The sequence below is a fragment of the Calliopsis andreniformis genome, chromosome 6, assembly GCF_051401765.1.
Source record: "Calliopsis andreniformis isolate RMS-2024a chromosome 6, iyCalAndr_principal, whole genome shotgun sequence".
Taxonomy (NCBI): domain Eukaryota; kingdom Metazoa; phylum Arthropoda; class Insecta; order Hymenoptera; family Andrenidae; genus Calliopsis; species Calliopsis andreniformis.
Genome location: NC_135067.1, coordinates 15,202,447 through 15,223,534, shown reverse-complemented (window position 1 = coordinate 15,223,534; position 21,088 = coordinate 15,202,447). Strand labels below are relative to the sequence as shown.

At 41.0% G+C, this 21,088-nt stretch overlaps 1 protein-coding gene across 1 annotated transcript in view; it reads left to right on the top strand.

Annotated features, from left to right (window-relative positions):
• Nachralpha6 (nicotinic acetylcholine receptor alpha6) overlaps positions 1 to 21,088 on the top strand; it is a 213,056-nt gene that overhangs the window by 123,931 nt on the left and 68,037 nt on the right. The window contains exons 6-7 of the mRNA XM_076381441.1: positions 11,765 to 11,840; positions 15,384 to 15,578. Of these exons, the coding sequence (XP_076237556.1) occupies positions 11,765 to 11,840; positions 15,384 to 15,578 (271 nt within the window). The remainder of the gene's footprint in view (positions 1 to 11,764; positions 11,841 to 15,383; positions 15,579 to 21,088) is intronic.

Genomic DNA, 21,088 nt, shown 5'->3' with positions numbered 1-21,088 from the left:
TGATAGTTTTAGGGCTTTATCGTGAGCTTTCCTGCCTCCAAGATAAGGACTTCGATCGAGCAATTTGCATCTGTAATATAATTGTTATAAATCAATGACCTAATTTTACCGGTAGAACAGAGCTTTCAATGCTTTCAAAAAAATGAAACATGATTTAGTAACAGCTGTTGTTACTTTACGTAGCATTTAGTCTTCCTTAAAGTTAAACACTTTATTTTTGACATTTTTTAAATAAAGCGAGAGGGGGAAATTAACTCGAATGAAAAAATATGTAAGTAGCAATAGATTATTTAATCATTCAGTTCTACCCACTTTTCGAAGGTTTCACGATTGTTTGGAATATGAAATTCGATAATGTGCACTCGTTTAATCGTGAAAGGTCTGCTTAAAAGCTGTGTCTAGCGACATCTTGACGACTGAGAGAATTTGTTATGCGTACAGAAGCATGCGTGTATATGATATTAATGTACTACTTTTATGTATGCATATTGTTCATTTACTTATTCAAATTTTTTATAACTTTTACTATTCTATAGACACGTAATTGATATGAAGAAACTTTTTAGATGAAACTTTTATGCGTTTCAAGATTTCCTTGAAAGACGACATTCTGTTTTACTGAGCTTCAGTATACCATCAAATACTTTAATACCTGTACCTATACATCTTTTTACCCGAGCCCCGTAATTCGTACATACCTGTATGTCAACGCACTTAAACGCATAATGACTCGAGTCACAATTAACCCAAGCACAGAGTCGTATTTCAAGGAAACATTGAAAACCGTATCGCACAATTCAAAGGCATTCCTCTTCCCGCTAAGCTGCAACAGGAAAAAGAGGCAAACGTGCAAATGGTGCGCTTTGCTTGCTTATCAAGTGCGCCGTAAGACTTTATAGCAACATTGCCAGAGTAAATAGCAGCGTAACGCAACAATAATAGTATCGTTAGCATACCGCGGAGTACTCTGCGCGTACGCGTATACGCATTTTCCATTAACCAAGTCGGATATACACGAAAGGATGTACGCATAACAGATTCGCGAATGCAATCTCGGCACTCGAATTGGCTATAAATGTGGTGGACGTAATACGTACACTGGTGTCAGCATTAACCCCTCGGATAGACGAGGGGTGCCGCCTGATGTCGCTTACCGGTGTTTCTTGCTTCCGCGGGCTTTTCTACCGAACGTATCGAGCGAGCTTTCACTATATTACAACCGCGGAGCATTTAGACGCGCGTACGAACGATCTATGTACGACCATGTGCGAAAGAACCGAACTTAAAGATATAGAGGGAAGAAGCAAGCGAAGAAGGAGGATATCGCGTGACCCATCCAACACCCCCTCGGGAGAACATACATCACATACTATGTATTAACTTGCTCCCCAAAAAACCTCTGACCCCGTCCCCCCACCGTGGAGATGGATAAAAACTAACAAAGATAGCGGACGTAGGGGACAGGATGACCGAGAACATAAGGACCCAGAATATACTTATTCTACGTCGTCCGGTCAAAGCAGGGACCACGTGATTATGTCTGAGCTGGGTATTTGCGCATCGCATGGAAGAAATGCCTATGTCGCTCTACTACCGACTCCGCAACGCTTGTCCTCGCCGATCCTCCAACCGAACCATACCGATCCATCTCGAATTTCGAAACTCGTTCGCGACTTTGCGTTTCTCTGCCGAGCTAGATCTTTTCGCCAATGCGAAGCCTTGATTCAGCGTCCTCCTTTCTGCTTCTGCGCTATCGACGACTCGATTTGCATGACCGCGACCTCTGCAAATGCATTGTTGCATGCATGAACGATGATTTGCAGTATCGAGGAGGAAGTTGCGCCTTCTGGTTCACGTTCAGCGAATTTATAACTGTGGACTGTTTTGCAGTGTACTGCGTTTAGAATTTGAAGGGGAACATTTTGGATTAGCATGTTCGGTATTATTACAAGTAGACGTAAATATACTTGAGGTAAATATTGTTTTCCATGGAGTGCTTCTGAAATGTGTAATGGAAGTTTAGTAGAGTTTAGAGTTTTTATAAAGTTCTTTAAACACGTAATTTTTTATTGTATTCTGACAATGTAGAAATTTTATTATGCTCTAGGGATATTTTCTTATTATTAGTGAAATATAGCAGTAAAGTTTAACCTAGCGCAGGAACACTCTGAATAATTGAACCTACGTAATGCAAATCCTGACGAGCTGGAAGGGAAATTTTCAGAATAAGTACTTTATTAGGAAGACCTAAGTAGACGATAAACATTCGTTACTCGCAAACTCAATTGCATCTAATTTTTCAAATTAGATGAATTCTTCCTCGCTCCTCGCGAACAGCAAAGTTAAAAATTACTCAACAAAACGAAACATTTAGTACATGCAGAAGCATTTCCTGGAAACTTAACCGCGCTCATCAGCGAACGTCAAGACTCACTTTCCTCCTGTCGAGTTGACGTGTTCCTTAAGCCGAGAGGAATAATTAAGGCTCCGTTTTATGCAATTTTTTACAGGCTTCGCCGGCATTTTAGCTTGCGGCTATTTCGTTCGCCAGAAACTTTCAAACGGATCTCACCGCCAGACTTCCTCGCCTTTTTCTTTTCGCTCTTTCGAATCTTTCATTTCCGCCGTTGGGTTTAGTCCAACCCTCCTGTTGTTTCACAGCGAGGCAACAGCTTGCGAATTAGACGCAAGGATCGAGCTATTTACAGTCTGTCGATCCGTTACCCAGAACCCAAGAAAGTTTCCATCGTGGAGTCGATAGCTGAGTGACGGATTCCATGCAAGTCAGTAGTCAACGTTCGCTCTTGAAATTCTCCGTTCTCCCACCCAGGACTAAGCTGTGGTTCGATAGATCGATCGCATACGATTATATATCGATCACGTTCGCCACACTGTGAACGTTGTTGGTAAACGCTCCCCTCCAACCGTCTTTAGTTGCGCTTTTGGTTAAGTACCCCATGATTTATTTCATTTCCTTCTATTGCGAGTGCAAGAGCGAGTCTTTAGCTCGGGAAACGCATAAGATCTCATGTCATCTTATTTCAGCAACTGCTTTCGGTAGAACGATCTTTATCCTTTCAACGACGCGTGACGGCGTATGAAAAGAAAAATCTAGATTAGAAAAGTGTTATCAGTACGCACTGCTTAAACCAGTGCCCGTGTTCTGTAGCAGCTCATTGAAGCTTTCAAACAGTCGACGAGACACTTAAAACTTTTCCCTCCATTGGAGTTCGAAATGGTAGATCGAATGGTGATACAGGTTTAGCAAACAAACTGAATTTTAATCATACCTTCAGCTGCGACTTTTTCGCAAACAAAGTTTCGCACTGTTGTATATTACTCCTCATTCTCGATGCATAATTCTGAGTGGAATAGCGAAATTCTCAATTGCTACTGCGTGCTTTGGTACCTCGTATACATGTAGAGGCCAGATAGCATCAACGTAAATTAATTTAGTCCGCGTGGCATCATTTATATGCACGTAGCAACTAAGCAATTAACGTTTTACGAGAATCCAGGGGATAGCATGGTTATAACTGGTTTTACGACAGTCGCAAGACGGTTGATAGACAGCTCGTAAATCCGCGATACTGCATCCCGGAGATGGCGGCTTGCTTGCTGCACGTATCTGATGCACGTTGTTAATCATAAACTGTTAATCGCGTTCATGCTCGCTGGACAGTTGGCCAGTCCACAGCCTGGAACAGAAACTGACAAACTGCAGGCTTGATACTGTACGTGCAGAGATCAAGATATCGAGTGCTTGAATCCGTTTGCGATACGCCAACAGATCGGCGGACTATCGAGTCCCGGTTTAACTGAATTGACTACGTTTGCTATCGTGGATGAATATGTTTGGTCCCTTATCTTCTCGTGGCTTTGCAATGTCGAAGAATGCTTCTGAGTAAGTAGACAAGATTAACTAAGAAAGTGTGAAAAAATTTGGAGACATAAAGAATTTGCAGAATTTTTTGTTCCTTAGACTTGATATTATTAAAGAGTGCATATATTATGATCATTTTTGTTGAACACTTATTTGTTAATGATGGTTTAGGATGAGATTTATTTAGAATATGGTAAAATTTATTCTCATATTTCAAACGGTAATTTGAATGCTATCGATAATAGGCTGAGGATGACGTGTTTCTGTTAGGAGGAGCTGAGGATCTAAGTGCAACCTGTATTAGAAATCGATGAGCTGCTAACACGAGCGTGTACACGTGTAGATCGAGATACCATATGTCTTCGTGCCCGTAAGGCCTTAAGGACATGAGATAAATTGAATATCAGGTCCTGCACCTAGATGAAACTTATCTACACTTCAATAAACGATCACGTTTTATTATCTCGTAATACATTGTCAGCGAGACTTTTACGACAAACTGGTAATACTTTTCGCAATATTCTAGTATATCTTTTCTTGACAGTATAATGGAATATGCCTCCATGAAACAAGTAGAGAAAGATTAAGATCGTTGATAATTTGCTATCTCGTTATTTTGCAAGGAAAGATTTTTTTAATTCCGTTAATTATTCGACATAAATTTCAGGATCAATCGAATCTTAATTTATGTCCAAGGACTTGCTTGATTTAATTCTTACAGTATGAAATTGAAAAACGCTTCATGATAGATTTTTATGTATCATGAATCAAAAAGTTTCAATTTCCCTCCAAGTACGCGATTATTGTTAAGTGGAGAACTTGAGGAGCCAAACGTGAACTGACTAAGCTTAGATTAAGTGCATATGTGTTTGTCTCGCATACACCTGTTGACATCAATCGTAATTCTTTTATCTGAAGTGTATATAAGAGATGAATTAATAACAGTTTCTTTTTTAAATAAGTAGAATAAGACAATGATAAGTGGACCGACGCCGAATTGGAAAATTGTAAATTGCTGCTATTTCTTTTCGTAACGAAAAATATAAGCACAAATATTTACATTTAACTTTTTAAACTGATTTTGCACTACATTTTTCATTATATGTTGTGTATAATATTATGGAAATACGTGTAAAGTTTAAGAACCACTTTGCAAAGTTATAAATAGGCGAGAAACATTTTCCATTCCATTTCACTCAATATTTCATTTTCAACATCATTCGTAACATTCGCTAAAATTACTCTGCTCTTCCACGTTTTTCGGTGATGATAAAAAACTATCCTCCCTTCTGAATATTTAGTTGCTCTTCAACCATGCAAGCGTTCGTAAAATTGAATCATGGAAACATGTTGCATCGCAACGTAGCCTCCTCGTAAGTCTACTTTGATCCCGCGTATGAAGCCCAGCAAACATTCGGCGGTCCCCAGATGAAATTTTTCTTCTCCACCCCCGACCGCCGTAAAATAATCGAGCCAACCACTCGATACCTAACCTTCACCTGTTGCACGTGTGTTCCTGCCAGTGCAACGACATCTCGAGATACTTCACGTCGACGCAGCCGCTCCATTCTTTCCTCGTTTCAACGGCCAAGGCCTGTGCGTTAGCTTTTTCACCTTTCATCCTTGTCGAGTATCCTCCTTTCCAACGATTCGTGAGTCGTTGCCTGTCAGGCCACACTTCTTCATAGCGTGACCTGAAAGTGGCTTCTCCCCTGTCGGGCTCCGTTTTATCTGCGACGTCGGTGATCCGTTTGACCGACTTCGCTAAACTTTGTGTACGTGGACTGCGTGGTTAATTATAGAAGAAAATTAGATTAGCGATTCTGAGGCGAAAAACGTGGAAGACGGTGTTCGTGTTCGAGTCAGTTTTTGTTGGAGACACTTGGACGTGGGTGTGTTATCAAACGTTGCACTCACTTCGATTTTTGATCAGAGTGAGGTATAATTAAAGTTATGAATATTTTCTGTGGATTTAGGTACATATCGATTAGAATATTCTTGAAAATTAAAGGAATTAAAATCTGCGCAATTTTCCAACTCCAGATGGTAATTTTACATTATCCACTAGTACGTACATAATCTTAATCAATAATGAACATACTCTGCGCGAATAGAAATTTTCTACTGCTACTCCAGTTTTTCATAGAAGGTCCAAGAACATGGGACACGAGTACACCTCATGCTAACCGATTTACTCGTGTGTGCGAGGCAAATTCATTCCGTTCGGATGCGTTCTTATTTGCGTGCCTCCTGTTGCAATCGAGCACGAGTTGATTAGCCGAGAGGAGAAAAAAAGAATAAAAAACGAAGTGCCTAGCTCTGCAATAAAACCATAAAGAGACGGCGTGAAAAGGAGCAAAACTGCTCGATGCTCGATGCTTAGGGTGCTTGCATAGGACCACGCTCCGAAACTTTACCAGCTTCTCTTGATGACACGTTGAGTACTCTGTTCGCCCCTTAGCACTTGCGCGTTGATTGCGAGAAGTTGGTGGAGCACCGCCGAGCGATGAAAATCGTCCGTTTCTGGCTCCATCGAGCTGTTCGCATTCCTCCGATCTGGCGAATTAAATTCGACTGGTTTAATCGGTACACTCCAAATAATTGACTAGATACCTCTCTGTGCACGCCACCCGAAATCGATCGATCGTTCAAGGGTAATCAGAACAACCGTGTAATAAATTATTCTATTCGCTCGCGTTAATTAATAAACGGGCTGTGTTAAACCATTGAGCCAGCTGGTAGCATGTTGTCGGAACATCGAATGGTAAATAGGGGAAGTCATCGGCGACATGACGCTCGTAAAAATGTGCTCCCAGCGCGAACGCAATGCGTAAAACTGCGGAATGACGAGTATGGTTGTGATCCATTCGAGGATGGTCGCCAAAACGGGCGGTTTTCTCGCTGCATATGCGTGCAGAACGAAAGAATCGCGGATTGTAAAGAGAGAACCGTAAAATTTTTTCAATTTTCTATAAAGATCGGTCGTAACACCAGCATCTTCTCCCGCCTGCGTCATTTCACGTGTTAGCGCGCAGTGGCAGTGGTTTCCGCTCACTCTACTGTTCCTTTACAGCTTGGATTTACTGTGACACCCGAAAACGGGAAAAAATCTCGGCAAATTTCATTTTGTTCTTTGCGAAAAGCAAAATATATTTTTCGGTAGAAACGTACTGGTTAATAGAAAAATTTTTGATTTGATTTGCCATTAAATTTCATGCATATTCTATCTTTTCCTTTGGTTTCGAGATTACAGGAAATATTGAATCTCCGTGTTGAAAAAGTGCGAATTCGTAGATATAAAAAGTTCTTGCCCTAATGACTCATGAAAAGCGCACTCCAGGAAAGGTTTCCGAAAAATGTGGAAATTTGAAATCTCAGAAATTGAAAATTAAAAAAGTTTTGAAATTTCAAATTTCCCATGAGAGTTTCCCTGAATTTTCATAACTGTTCCCGAATGTGAGGCAAAATACCAGTGAACTGTTAACCAGTCGTTTCACCGACAATATTGCTCGCGAATTGTCGCGTGTACACGCGTTAATCGAAATCGAGCGATAAACAGAGAAAGGATCTGTTGGGAACATACGGGACGCGTAAATCCATGTATGAGCCCACATATACGAGCATCAAGGAATTTGCTGAAAAAACAAATCGGTCGCTACATTCGTTTCGCTCCAGGTACAAACCGACTGCCACTGCCAGCCCGTGGAAAATGCAGTCCGAGTGCATTTCATTGATTACTGTCTCGTATATTACGCCCCTGCCCCCTCGCCCTCGTCGACTGTCTCCCAGAACGTAGAGAAACTAGGAAGGAAAGGTGAAAACACTTTCTGAACACTGTTCACACGAACCCCCGTAACTTTCGCTCAATCCCCCATTCACCGCCCCCGTCACACTCCGCCCCTCTAACATCACACAATTCCAAACATTCGATCGTGATTAACAAGCTAGATATAAGTGTACAGCGCGTGTGTCGCATGTTATGTGTATATGTACATCTGTTCGTGTGTATACGTACGCAATCGTGTAAATACTACGTCTGATCAATGTGCAATTTGTGTTCGCGGTACTATAGATGCATGCTTCCCCTCTCTATCTAACTGGTTCACAGTAGTATATGTCCAACTTTATGCGTGAATGTATCCTTCCTGATACGCGAAATACACGGATTTAACGGCGCGAAACTATTGATGTACCTTATTGTTAGTCGGAAATAATAGTTAATGTATCGAAATAATAGTGAATAGTTTTAAAGCTTGTATGATTGTAGCTTCAGTATAGGCACAAGGTGTTTGACAGCAGATGTAAAACATTTTAAGGAGTAATTCCATATGCCAAAGTAAGAAGAAAATAAAAAATCATGAGAAAGTATTCTAGATTTCGTTTGTGGGTTACTAATTAATAATAATAATTATAATTATTAATTATAGATTACTCTATAGATTGTAGACTCTACTGCTACTGGCGTGCATTAGGTAGGGCTGACATATTTTGACTTGTACTACTGCCGCTGCGACAGATCTGCCACCGTCAGTAGAATAAGTCGGTTATGTGTCAGACATTTGCTGCAACAGTGACTTAACTCAAAAGTCTATCGCTTTTAATTTATTGTAGAAAGAACGAACCTTCTAATATTATTATTAGCATATCAACTGCGCAATATATATATATCAAAATTTTACGTGTTATTTTGTCACTCTAAATTTTTATCTTATTCTGGCACGTAAAATCATTCCTTAAAATTCCTGACACTTGTTGCCAAACATACTATAATTATTTCCGACCAAAATTCATCGAAATCGTATATTAATTTATTTATGAAGAACCGTTTCAAGTATCGATAGTACAACCTAGACGCCAGCTATACAATATCTACTTGTAGTATCTGTTCTACAGTAGTACGTCAAACAAGTTAAAAAAACTATTGATTTCATTCGAACTCAGACTACTTAAATTTTACTATACCTAAATTATTTTTATACTATCCAGTACTTGCTTCGATTCGAATAGTTTCGTCGAATCTAATTCGACTCCTTTATTGTATGCGCTTCAATAATCCCACTTCCAGCATTCTATCAGCGAACTCTCGAATCGCCGAGACTCATTCGGCCAGTTAAGTCACTAAAGCAATATTCGTTGTCCTACGTGAATAGAAATGTGTGCTCGTATACATATACCTGTCGTCGCCGACATGTAATAGCCGATTGTACTTATCAGTGAATCCTTCATAACACTACCCCTGTATTTAACAATGCAAGAGCTTCCTGTGAATATTCGTACATCCATCGTGCTCCATTGTCCAATTCCATTCTGAAACAATCCTGGAAGGAGTCGTTGACTAAAAACTGTTGTTAGTCAGTTTTAACATGCAGACGTTATTAACTCGTAAAACGGTGGCTCTGTTCATTGTGCTGATCCATTTCATTTAATTATCTTTGGAAAATATTAATTCTCAATGAGCGATGAAAAATTTATGTGTCATTGAGTGTCAATAATTTCATCCATAAATTTAATGTATTTTCGTAGCCACAAAATTGTGTTATTTTGTTGAATTGTGTTCGGTGCGACGGATGTATCAGCTCAAAAGCCTGCACATTGAACACCGTAAATTTCGCGGAACGCGTTCAAGTTACCTATCACCGGTTTAGGATTAATTGTCAATCGTGCATGGACCGATAAATTTCGGAACGACGTCAACGCGCAGAGTCGATGGACGCAGCCTTGCAGCGCTGCCTTGCTCCCCTAATTGAAAATGACAATTGCATCGATAGGCAGACTCGTTCTGGGAAGTACAGCGAACTGACATTTCTGGGAACCTTTTTAACATATATTCGAATTGAATGTTATACATAAAAAATTGTAGGGTCTAGATTTTTCCCTTTCACAGGATAAAGTAATTAATCCCACATTTTGAATTTTATAAAATTTTATTTCAAAAGCACTTCATTATTGCTTAAATTTTCATATTAACAATAGAGTTAGCGGATTTGGCAAATGAGCGATTCATTCAAAATTTGAAAAAGTAAAAAAACAAATTTTTCTCAATTTTGACTAGTGTACGACTTACATTTAATTTTTACTTTACTGTCCTGCTGACATATTCATTTAAGAATGGCAAAACGTCGCGTAAATTTAAATGCATGGCTGTCAGGATATTTGTCATCGATCTCTCAATACGCAACTCTAATTAAGTATAAATATTAACACGTGTACGAGCAGTTGGTGGGAGGCGATTACTCCGGACACACCGTACATGGAGTAAGCCACAAATCCCTGGAGAATAAACATGGGAATCGAGCCGTTTCCATAAAATATACGTCTCACGATTAATTGTGGTGGACCACGTTCGTAGCTGCGCGCAATCGTTAGTGTTGCTCGATGAATTTTAAGTCTCGTACACGGTACTGTAAAAAGTGCATCCAAGCACCCGGGAATTATGACGAAATAAAGGAAAATTGTCCACGAGAAAAACGAAATAACAGCTATATAATGTTCATCTAGCAGAATCGGGATAAAGACTTTTCGCCTGAAATCAACTTCCATCGTACAACGGGATTATTAAAAATAATTTTTCATTAATGTATTAAAATTTAAGAACTCCCAGATACGATACACTTAACCATTATTTCACTTCCACATTTCATAGTAAAAGCATTATTCTTATGTTGAACGTCGAATTATTCTTTGAACGAGCGATTGAATTAAAGCTGAAAAGCAATTGCATTGAATCCCCTCATTGTTAGATCTATACGATTCAGAAAATTTCGATTCAATAATATCGTTTACTTTGAAAGTTCCACTATGGTTGTGGATCTTACATATTTCTTATGTCTTGATACTTTCTTTAACTCGTTAAAAGGTTCCTTCAGTTTCTTTGAGGAAAGAAAGGTTCTCGTCCAATGAATCGAGCGATTGAGTCCAATATGAATTTCAAAGTCGAAGACAGTCATCTCGGCTACGAAAAACACAGTGTTAAATCCCTCGAACGATAAAGATACAGAGTGAGTTAAGGATACTTCGGGTTTGGAAATGCCGCTCGTAAAAGTTAGTACATTAAATTGCATCTCGTTTGGCATTCGATCAAAGAGCAACAGATAGGCGGGCGTGGGTGGTACGGAGTTCGGAGGAAATCGGTGATCCGTTTAAAGACCGTTCGAGGGTAGAATAAGTATCCTTCAGAGATTTCTCTTTGTTACCATTTCTGCTCTTTGCTCGTTCATTGAGAGACCTCGAGAGAGAGAGAGAGTAGGAAAGCAAACGAAACTGAAGGTAGGGAAAAAGCTACGTACAAACAAAATTGACTTAATTGATTTCTACAGAATTTCAACTTTCTCCAATGACGAAACTCTCTTACGTCATGATTTCGTGTAAATATGAAAATACCTCCAGACGATCGAAAATAGTAAAAGACTGTTTTCACGTTACTGTATTATGTCTTGAGACTCCAAAATGCAAGAAAGGTATTCTGAAGGTGACAGTAAAAAGAGAGTGATATGTAAAAACGAAGTAAGAGGTTCCCAAACTGTCAGAAGTTATCTCGAAAGTCGTATACTAATCCGACAAAGAACGTCTGTCAATGTCAGTAGGCCGAGTGATTCTAGGCTGCGTCTGTCAATCGTCACAGATCCGCTTTGTCTCCTGTGCACCAGACACGCATACGAAACAGCCTTCACGACACACAATAGTCTCCCGAGTCTCCTTCCTGCACGATTTATCGGGTAACACTCCCAACGCTTCGTGATCTGTGTAGTGGCGGAAGTAGTAGATGTGTTCCGCGAATCTAGGGACAGGGACAGAGTGCATGCATGTTCGCTTCCTGTTTTCTAGCGGAACGCCCTCAACCGTAGACACGTGCAAGTCTTAATCGAACTTTGACCTTGTTAGGTTAATCTGGAAATGAACTCAGAGACGGGCAGTGACTTGTCGGATTTCATCATGAACGGGGAATGGTACCTCATCGGTGAGTTTCTCTGAATGCAAGTTTGTTGGAACGATCGTAAGTTAATCAGGACCGTTGTCGTGTGCACCCGAGGCCACGTGACATTCAATCGAAGACGTTCTGTGACATGTATGACAGAGATGCGGAGATAAATCGCTGAATACTAATTACCTTGAATTTTCTATTTTATTCTGCTCATTGAGATGAAAGATGTTTAACGACTGGTGATTCAATGTTATGTAAATATACCTTTCGATATGAAACTGTTTGATATTACGCCAAAAGTGTATTAATAATAATTAATTCTGTGGTGTACCCCAAATGGGAATTAAAATGGAAATATCGTTAAATATTAGCAATACATACGATTTTACCCGAGGCAAGTAGAATGAGCATGTGTGTGGTCAGACAAGCGCAGGTCCGCCCGGTCCTAAGTAGTATAGATTAATATAAAATCAGCCAACGAGTACGATTAAATAATATATCCAAAATGTGAGTAATAAGTACTAGTAAGTGAAAAAGGTAATATAAAAAATGTAAGCAATAATCTCTACTTACTTATTCCAGAAGAAATAATTTTCTCAATCCAGAGGAATACCAAAAAAAGGTTCACAATTTGCTCTATTGTAATAGAAGAATTTCACACATCGAAACGACATCTTGCTATTTTAATACGTGGTTTCTTAACCATTTCGGTTATTTAAAACAGCATTTCAGAATGGAACATACGGTCCCTAGAATCTCACATTCCTGCCAAAAAAACTTCATACAGTAGCAGAAATATAGCCTACAGACATTTTCCAACGAATACCTAAAATTTCAGCGGAGATAGCTTGGCATTTTTCCCGTGTTTCACTTAGGAGTGGTTGGCATCGAATCGGTTAATTCTCAGCTTCCTAAGGAACGATGCAGTTTCCATCGCGTCCCCTCGGGCGCGAGATGTTCCCAGCGTCATATGACGTCGTCAACGCGTAAAGGAATGCCGATGGAAGTCGTTGAGGAGCCACTTGGCTGATGCTGCGAGCTCGAAGGCGATCTTGCACGCCATAGGTCGCGTTCTCTTCTTCCGCGCCCCATGGACACTCGAATCGATATCGCGATTGAACGAGCCCCGAATGACTTTACGAGGCTTCCGTTTCACGTGCCCGTCCACGACCCCATGTCGTGCTATGGCTTTATGGTGCTCCTGTCGAGCACCGACGCCGCCACTCCTTTCGCTTTTCCTTTTTTCGCAACCCTTTTACGAGTGCATTTTCCGCGTTGGCACATCGCGCGCGATTGCCTTCGTATTCGGCTCACGAACAGTGATTCTGTCGAAGGTCTCCGATGTCGACGATAGGAACGTCCAAAATGCCTGGGTGGAATAATAGGGAGAGGTGGCAAGAATGTCGGAGAATGTGCTGACGCGAGATTGCATTAATAAATTTAGATTTCTTTGATGCCGTTGGGGCAAAGTGCGATGAGATGCTACGAACTGAATAGTCTCTTCCTTCGTGACATCCTAGGTACTGGATCCTCCCTGAGAGGAAATCCGAGAAGATGATTCTAGGGAGGGGGCTTCTAAGACTGTGTGGTTGAATACTATCTCTGAAGACATTGGTATAATTAATTGGGTGTTTTAGCAAAATGAGTGAAATATGGGAGAGCTTGAAAATGTTGAAGAAAGTATTTCTGTCGAATAAGTTTAATCTGAAAAATTCCTCCGTTCGAAGAATAGTGTGAAATTAATTATATGCTGTGCGTGGTACACAGAGATTATTGCTCCCTTTGATCATTTTTCTACATCAGTCGTGATTTCTTGCTAATTTAAGAAATCCAGAAGGCGTCTGCAAAAGAGCTTACAAATTACACTCTGCAGGAATAATTTCGCGAGAACGCGAAGGCGGAGAAAAGAAGGCAAGGCGCTTCGTTTCGATGTGTGAAAGACTTTTCACCGAGTCGCTCTATTAAAAACTCTGAAGCAGCCTTAATATCCATGAAAAATCTCAGAATCTTTCATCTTGATGAGCGGGAAAGCGCATACAGATGGAAAATAAAAGTCTCAGGGCGCGACGTCACTTTTCACGAGGCGAGCGCGGGGAAGGGAGAAGTGTGTAGCGTACGTGAAACTGTTCCCTTTCAGAAAGTTGTTGGCAAAGATAGAAATCATCCGCATCTCCCAGCACTCGTCCACGCTGCGGGAGCAATTAAAACTACTATGATCCGCGGGATAAAAGTGGCTCTTCGCGACTACAACGGATAGCCCGCCATTTGGAAAATTAGCATAGAGATATCAGAGAAAAGTGCCGACCGTGCAGCAACAAGTGACTGACCCTGATACTTTCTTATCCGAATTATCGGGCTCAGTCGGAACGGCTCGGTTCGATTGAAAGTAATTAAGAGGCTCGTTTCATTTAGCGCGATTATTAACGCGACACTCGCAGCGAGAGTAAGTATATCTCCAACTCTCTTATTGAATCTCTACGAGCCAGCTGTGTCGCATCGATCCATGTTAATCCTCTTATAGAGGCGGCACGAAATCGCGCAGAAATATTCTTTCTGTTACGCTGTCACGTGCCATTCATCGTTCGAATGTATCATGATGGAAAAAGGGGCCGACATTCAAAGCGAGATATTTCACGCAGTTATATAGTAAACACTGCAAGATTTCGTTGTAATCGTCTCGTGAAAGTGGTTAAAAGAGAGGAAAAATCGTCCTCGTATTTCCGCTGTTGTTTCTGTTATGGTTACGCTTGGATTTCCAGCGATGCACACGCATTGTAACTTCGAATTACTTGGACACCTGCCGTGAGAGACACACATGGTCGCAAAATACTTGGGGAATATTTCCCTATGACGTTAACGGAGCGTGCAGTTCACACTGCGCGAGCACGCAAACAAAACTTTCAATTAAAAGTCGTGAAACTTACTCGCTTTGTACATGATTTAAATGATTAAGGTCCTTAAAGAAGAATATGTAAAATTAGAAATTTTCAAATTTTCAGATTTTCAAATATTCAAACTTTCAAATTTTCAAATTTTCAAATTTTCAGATTTTCAAATATCCAAACATTCAAATTGTCATAATTTTTTTATTTCTTTAAATTTCTGAATTTCAATTCCTGTAAAAAGCTCACCAACCTCTCGACAAATAATTTCACAATTAAACCCGAAAAACGTAACCGTAACCGAACACTACTGCATTTGAAACTGTTTCAGAGCTCCCGTTTACTGCACCCAAATACCAGAAAATGATTAGCGACATTAATTGGAAGTTTTGCTAACCAAATGGTGAGTCGGAATCCTTCCATGCCGCGCACGTGGCCTGGGTTAAAGGATGTCATTTAATCAACGCGTTTCAACGAACCGGTTCGTAATTAAGCGTTCATAGGGAAATTTCGCCGCAACAAATTGCACGGTCGCGTAACGTACACGCAACGAACTTAGACCTGGCTAGCCATCGTTCCACAGAAACCAGGACAAACTGTCCTTCAATTTCTCTGGCAATTAGCCGTTCGAGGGACCATTACTCTCCTTCGTATTGATGATGTTGTGCACGTAACGCTAATCGGACTCTCGTTACAGGAATGCCTGGGCAAAGGAACTCGGTAACGTATCAGTGTTGTCCAGAGCCGTACATCGACATCACCTTCATCGTACAGATTCGGAGGAGGACGCTGTACTATTTTTTCAACCTGATCGTGCCGTGCGTCCTGATATCGAGCATGGCCCTCCTGGGCTTCACACTGCCGCCAGATTCCGGGGAGAAGCTTACCTTAGGTAACGTAACTCGTAGCATGCCTTGCCTGCGTATCACACCAGCCAGACACACCTCTTCTATATACATATATACATTATATTATATATATAGATAATATATTATACATATTTTTTCTCTGTCTCTTCTTCCGTTGGTTCTTTCGACTGTACACCATACGTGTATGTCTATCTATCTATCTATCTTTCTATCTCTATCTCTCTTTGTATATGTATGTATGTACACATACACGGAGTTTTGTGACTGTTTGATTTGACTGTCGGATTATGTTTCTGATAGTTTGTACCTATCGGCACTGAACGCTGACTGTTCTGAGTATGTTTTGTTTGGACGACGAAAGGAAGTAACGAGATTGACCCACCTTTCGATCACGGACAGCCGAACGACATTGCAAAATACCATGTCGGACGTTTTCGATTGGACGCGTTCGATTAGGCGTCTTCGAATCGTCTAGCCACCCTTTCTTGACGACCCTGTTTCTTGGTAGTGAATAGCGACAGGTGAATGCATTAAGAGTCGTGAGAAGCCCTTCACTTCTAGTCGCAATTACATCAGGCTAGATATTGGAATCATCTTTATACTCTGAATGTCGATTACGGAGACTTCTGGTTTTCTGTTTTAGACAGTTTTGCAATTTTTTCTGGTATTCCGTTGAAGCAGAATCAACATGGGATTCAATTTTTTCCAGGCTTTAATTCCATTCGTTATTCGATTTGCGTTTCGTTATTACACTTTCTATGACGAACGCAAATAAAAATATAGGGTCTAGATGAAGGGAATCATTGAAATACTTGTAACAGAATATTTCGCCAAATTCATCGACACATTTGTTCAGGTTGTCTTCAAACTATAGGCTGTCACTTGCGTGAATAGGTACACATTTTCTATTCCTTGAATTCAATATAAAAACCTCAAAAGAGGTTGCTCCATTTAGGTGCAACTAATTTTCAAACAAGATTAAACACATAAATAAGCTCAGATTATTCATTCTCAAAAATACAAAGTTTAAGAGACATCTGCATTTAAAATGCATCGCGAGAAGATACCCATGCCTATATCTACTAAATCTCTGCGTCACTGGGATCAAAATTCGATCACTGTTTATGTTGCTTCCTCAGGTTTATACCCCCAAAAAGTTCGATACATTTTCCCTACGAATCTACTCCGCGAAAAATGTCTCCCAAATTTCAGAGATCGCCTACTTCTATTCTGTCGACGTGTCTCGGCAACAAGGGTCGCGTAAACGTGAAAGCCTTACGAAAACGTGTTCCGTATTCGTTGCACGACGCATGCCAATACCACGGCGTCGTACGTTCCCTCTTAAAATAGCAATATCTATGGGAGCCCTCTGTTCCCTCGATATCTTCCGTTACTTTATGCATTCGCCCATAAACGATCGTGGCTGCTCCCTAACGTCTACAACGTCGCGTGATTTCAATTTTGGATAGGATGCATCCCGTGGATTACAACGGGGTAGAATCTCTGCGCGATGGCATGTTGCACTATCGTGCATTATGCATCCCAACGTGGCGAAGTTCGCCGCGGCCTGTGTATGCTTCATGAAGCCTGGAACGATTGGCTCGATACGTCTTCTGGGATGGGAGTCTGACTCTGCGGCAACCAGCTCGCGGACAGTCGATTAATTATTCGCGACGATGCATTACAACGACGTGAAGCGCTCCTAGGGACGCATAGGGAAGAACGTTCTCCTTGTCTTGGGAGGAAGTTCGGGGTACAGAACCCGAGATTTATTAAAGTTGCGCGGCTGCCGCTTTTGCCAGCTGGAAAACCCCACGCGGTCGGCGGAGAAGTTTCCGTGAATTTTGATCAGGAAAAGTTTCTTCGATTTCGTTCCATATGGTAGGATTTTCTGAATCTTGTTTTGGCGGAACGTTGAAATGGTGGCGTGCTTCGAGAAAGATGAAGAATGAGTTACAGTTATAATCGACTCGGTTCAAATGATGGGCAAGTTGATTGCTTCGTGATTGTAGAGATAGATCAACCCTAGTGTGTCAAAGGTGTTACACACAAGTGGGATTCAATTCATTTCTATCGTATAAAATAGTACACGATGCATCTTCATACAAAGTTGTACACTTTGGATACCGCCATACCATAGGTTTATGTATTTCATGTAAACTGATTTCTTATCAAAGGAGTATCAACCTGAACCCGAGTGATGCACAAGAGTGAAACTAGGCCTTGCTCTTCAAATAAGTAAATTTCCTCGCTGTAACTATTCCCCTGTGTCTCTTAACGCAAACTCGATTGAAATTACTCCACGAGGTTCACCTAAATCGCTAATAGAAATGCTGTTGCCGAACCGCTTCGCAACACTTCGGTTTCCATAAATTACTCGGTTGCTACAACGGGTTAACGCGTCAGGAACTTCGAAAGTCTTTCGATGGGGCAACATGGCGCGCGGCGCTCGCTCTCTTCACGAGTCCTTGAAAAGCGAAGTCCGTTGGCTCTGGAAGTTTCGAGAACTGAAAGGTACACGCCAGTCTCCGGGGGTCAGGCCAAAGGTTAATTACACAAAGTGGCTGTCCTCTAGTTGTTGGTTCCCCTGCTTCGCCTGCTTTGGGAGCTTGTTCGCGAACTTACGTTTTCACCGATCCATATTTATCTCTCCTGTCACGGGGCACCTTGTGCTGTTTCTATTAAAGCGTTTTGATCGCCGTAGCAGATGGAACGAGGCGTTATTGACATATCGAACGGACATTTCAGCCGGCAGTCTTCGATAAAACGTATAACCGAAAGGCTGAATGATGTCCTCGGGTGAAACGAGCTGTAATGGAAACTGTCCCATTCGAAGTATTGACGTCGATCCCGAACGACTCTTTGATACACGGAGCCAGATTTCACTGGTCGCCATATATTTCAACAACTGCGGGTGGTTGCGCTCACTTATTCCGCCAGACGGAGCTCGATCATTCTTTAATGCTTCTCTTAAGAAACCTAAGCCTTGGGTCTTGGACCAGTCTAGGGGAATGAAGTGGCTTTCACGCGAAATAACCCATTTCGAGAATGGTCATAATTGTGATGGATTTATAGCGGAAGAGGTTTCATAGTTAGACTTTGGTTTCTGACATTTATCGCGCCTTGAACTCGTCCTACTTTAATTCCTCCATCAATAATGGAGTGTTTAAGACTGGCTTTACTTTAACTAAGATAAGTTAAGATTGGCTGTCAGTGCGGTGATTGGGGCTGCTTTCGAAGCAACGAGAGTGTTTTATAGCGAATTAGAAGTATCCTATTTCTGATAATGACAAACGTCAGAATAATAACAGTATATCTTCCTGTCTGTCATAGAAACACGATGTAAGGATTGAAGCTACGCCATAAAATTAGATCAAACTTTTCTTAATGATAATTGAACGATTTTTGAAATTTATTCGTTCAGAAGTTAGGAGGCTATTCACAATATTTGAATGCAGTATTTTTAAATGTAGACTATGGAGATAAATCAAAGGAAGGATAGACTCGCTGCAAACACTGGTCTCTTATGATGAATGGGTTCCGTAGGAATCGACGAATCGCTCTGAGAAACAAGTTCCGATCGAGAATGCGCGGAAATTCAATTTCCATTCGAGAGGAACGACAGGGCAGGATCGATGTTGGCAGGGATTCGAGACCCGTTGACATTGTTTCCAGTGTACCATTGCTACTATCCACATGGCCTTGTGTATACATACAAATAGGTACGTGTCCTGCATGCTGCGTGTTCACTGAACCTACGGGGGTATATAATTTTCCGAACAACGCCTGGCTAGCAGGAAAACGCCGTGAAAATACTCCGTTTTCGCTGACCACTATTTCCCTCTGGGGACGTGGAGGCACATTGAGCGCCGTGGCAATAGTGTTGTGATTTTTTATTTGCTCTTTGGATCAATCGCCTACATTTTAATAGTGTATCGTGAAACTTTGATAATAACTTTAGTTGTGATAGTCTACTCACGCTTAATATACATTATAGCAAATTAATAAGGTAATGAGAACTAATTTAGGGAGCTTTTGGTAGACGTTCCTTTTATATTATAATATTGAAAGAGATAGAAAACACTACTTTCGATTGCACGCTACTTTTAATGAGGTTTAAGAGTACCTGATTTAATATTACAATGGCATACCTGAAGTGTCTGCAATCCGTCGGAGTTCTCAGATATGTCCCTAATATCAAATTATTTCAAATACCACGCCAGGGTGCATCTACACTCAACCAATAGCAACGGCCATTGACCGATGGCGAGAGTATAATATCATAGAAATTCCATTCCAGCCGAGTTTCATCATCGCTCGTAGCCCCAGGTATAGTCGATGTAAAACGAATTCCGTTCGAACTCGACGCAGAAATAAGATTCTCCTTAGAAATTTCGATTAGTTCGGAACTGAGTTCAAGGGAAAAAAGGGATTGGAGTTGCCGCATTTTAATTTCATCTTTATTTCCTTGGCAGGATTACAGGGAACAAGGTGCCAAGTCTTTGCGATGTTACGTACAACAGATTGTAGCTTTATAAAACTGAATGAAATTTAAAGGAAGGCACGGAATGGCGAGCGAAATAAAGAGGTAGGAGAAGAAAAAGAATTAGCTCACTTGTTGTGAGAGCTGCGAAGCATTCGCTTTACTGGACAGTAACTGGTACTAATTAGAGCTACGTAAATTTAAATCTTAAGGCTGGTTTCAAGAGTTACGCGAAGAGGCTTATGCAATTTGTCATGTACTCTTAGAACACGCCACTTCTGCTTATAACGAAGTAGGACTTGGGGCTTTAGTTTAGCACCCTGTTGCCACACTAACAATGACGGGCTCGAGGCTAAAGATTTATGATACAAAGGAAAAAGATTTCATTAAATATTCATTAGGAAATTTCAGAAGACTCCTTCTGAGTCACAGAAATTTATATACATTATCTCTGTACAAGACTGAGCACCCTCAAAATCTGGAACTCTTTCAGAAACCATTCCTCTGCAATCTACATAAATCCTATAATCAGTATCTTACTGAATTACTGCAGCCACAAACAATTAACTAAAGATACAGGAGCTCAAGGAAATGAAAAGGGTCGGGATTCTTCTTCTCACTTTTCTGACAGCACCTAAATCCAGCACGAATGCTAAATCTATTCGTTGGATCCAGAGTCATGATTTATTAAAAACTCCACCTTTTGCGTACACATGTATGTATGCATAATTCTCGAAAAAAAGGAGAACGACGCGCGGGAAGTGGCCTGAAAGCTTTCCGCTCCGTAGGGAACAAAACGTGAAACGTTGCATAATCAAATCCCTTTGAAGAACGAACGGAATGTATTCGTTGTGCGTGTCATACGCGAGCTTACGTCGCGCGATTGTGTGCTAACGAGAGGCGGTTGTGTGGGTGTTAACGCGACGGCAAAGAACAAGACGTATAGAGTCGGAAACGGTCGGAACAGCGCAATTAAAACATAACTGCGGGTCGTTTGTCAGACCTATGTGCGCCGGAACTGCAGTCGTCCGACCAGAGGAGGGACTTATT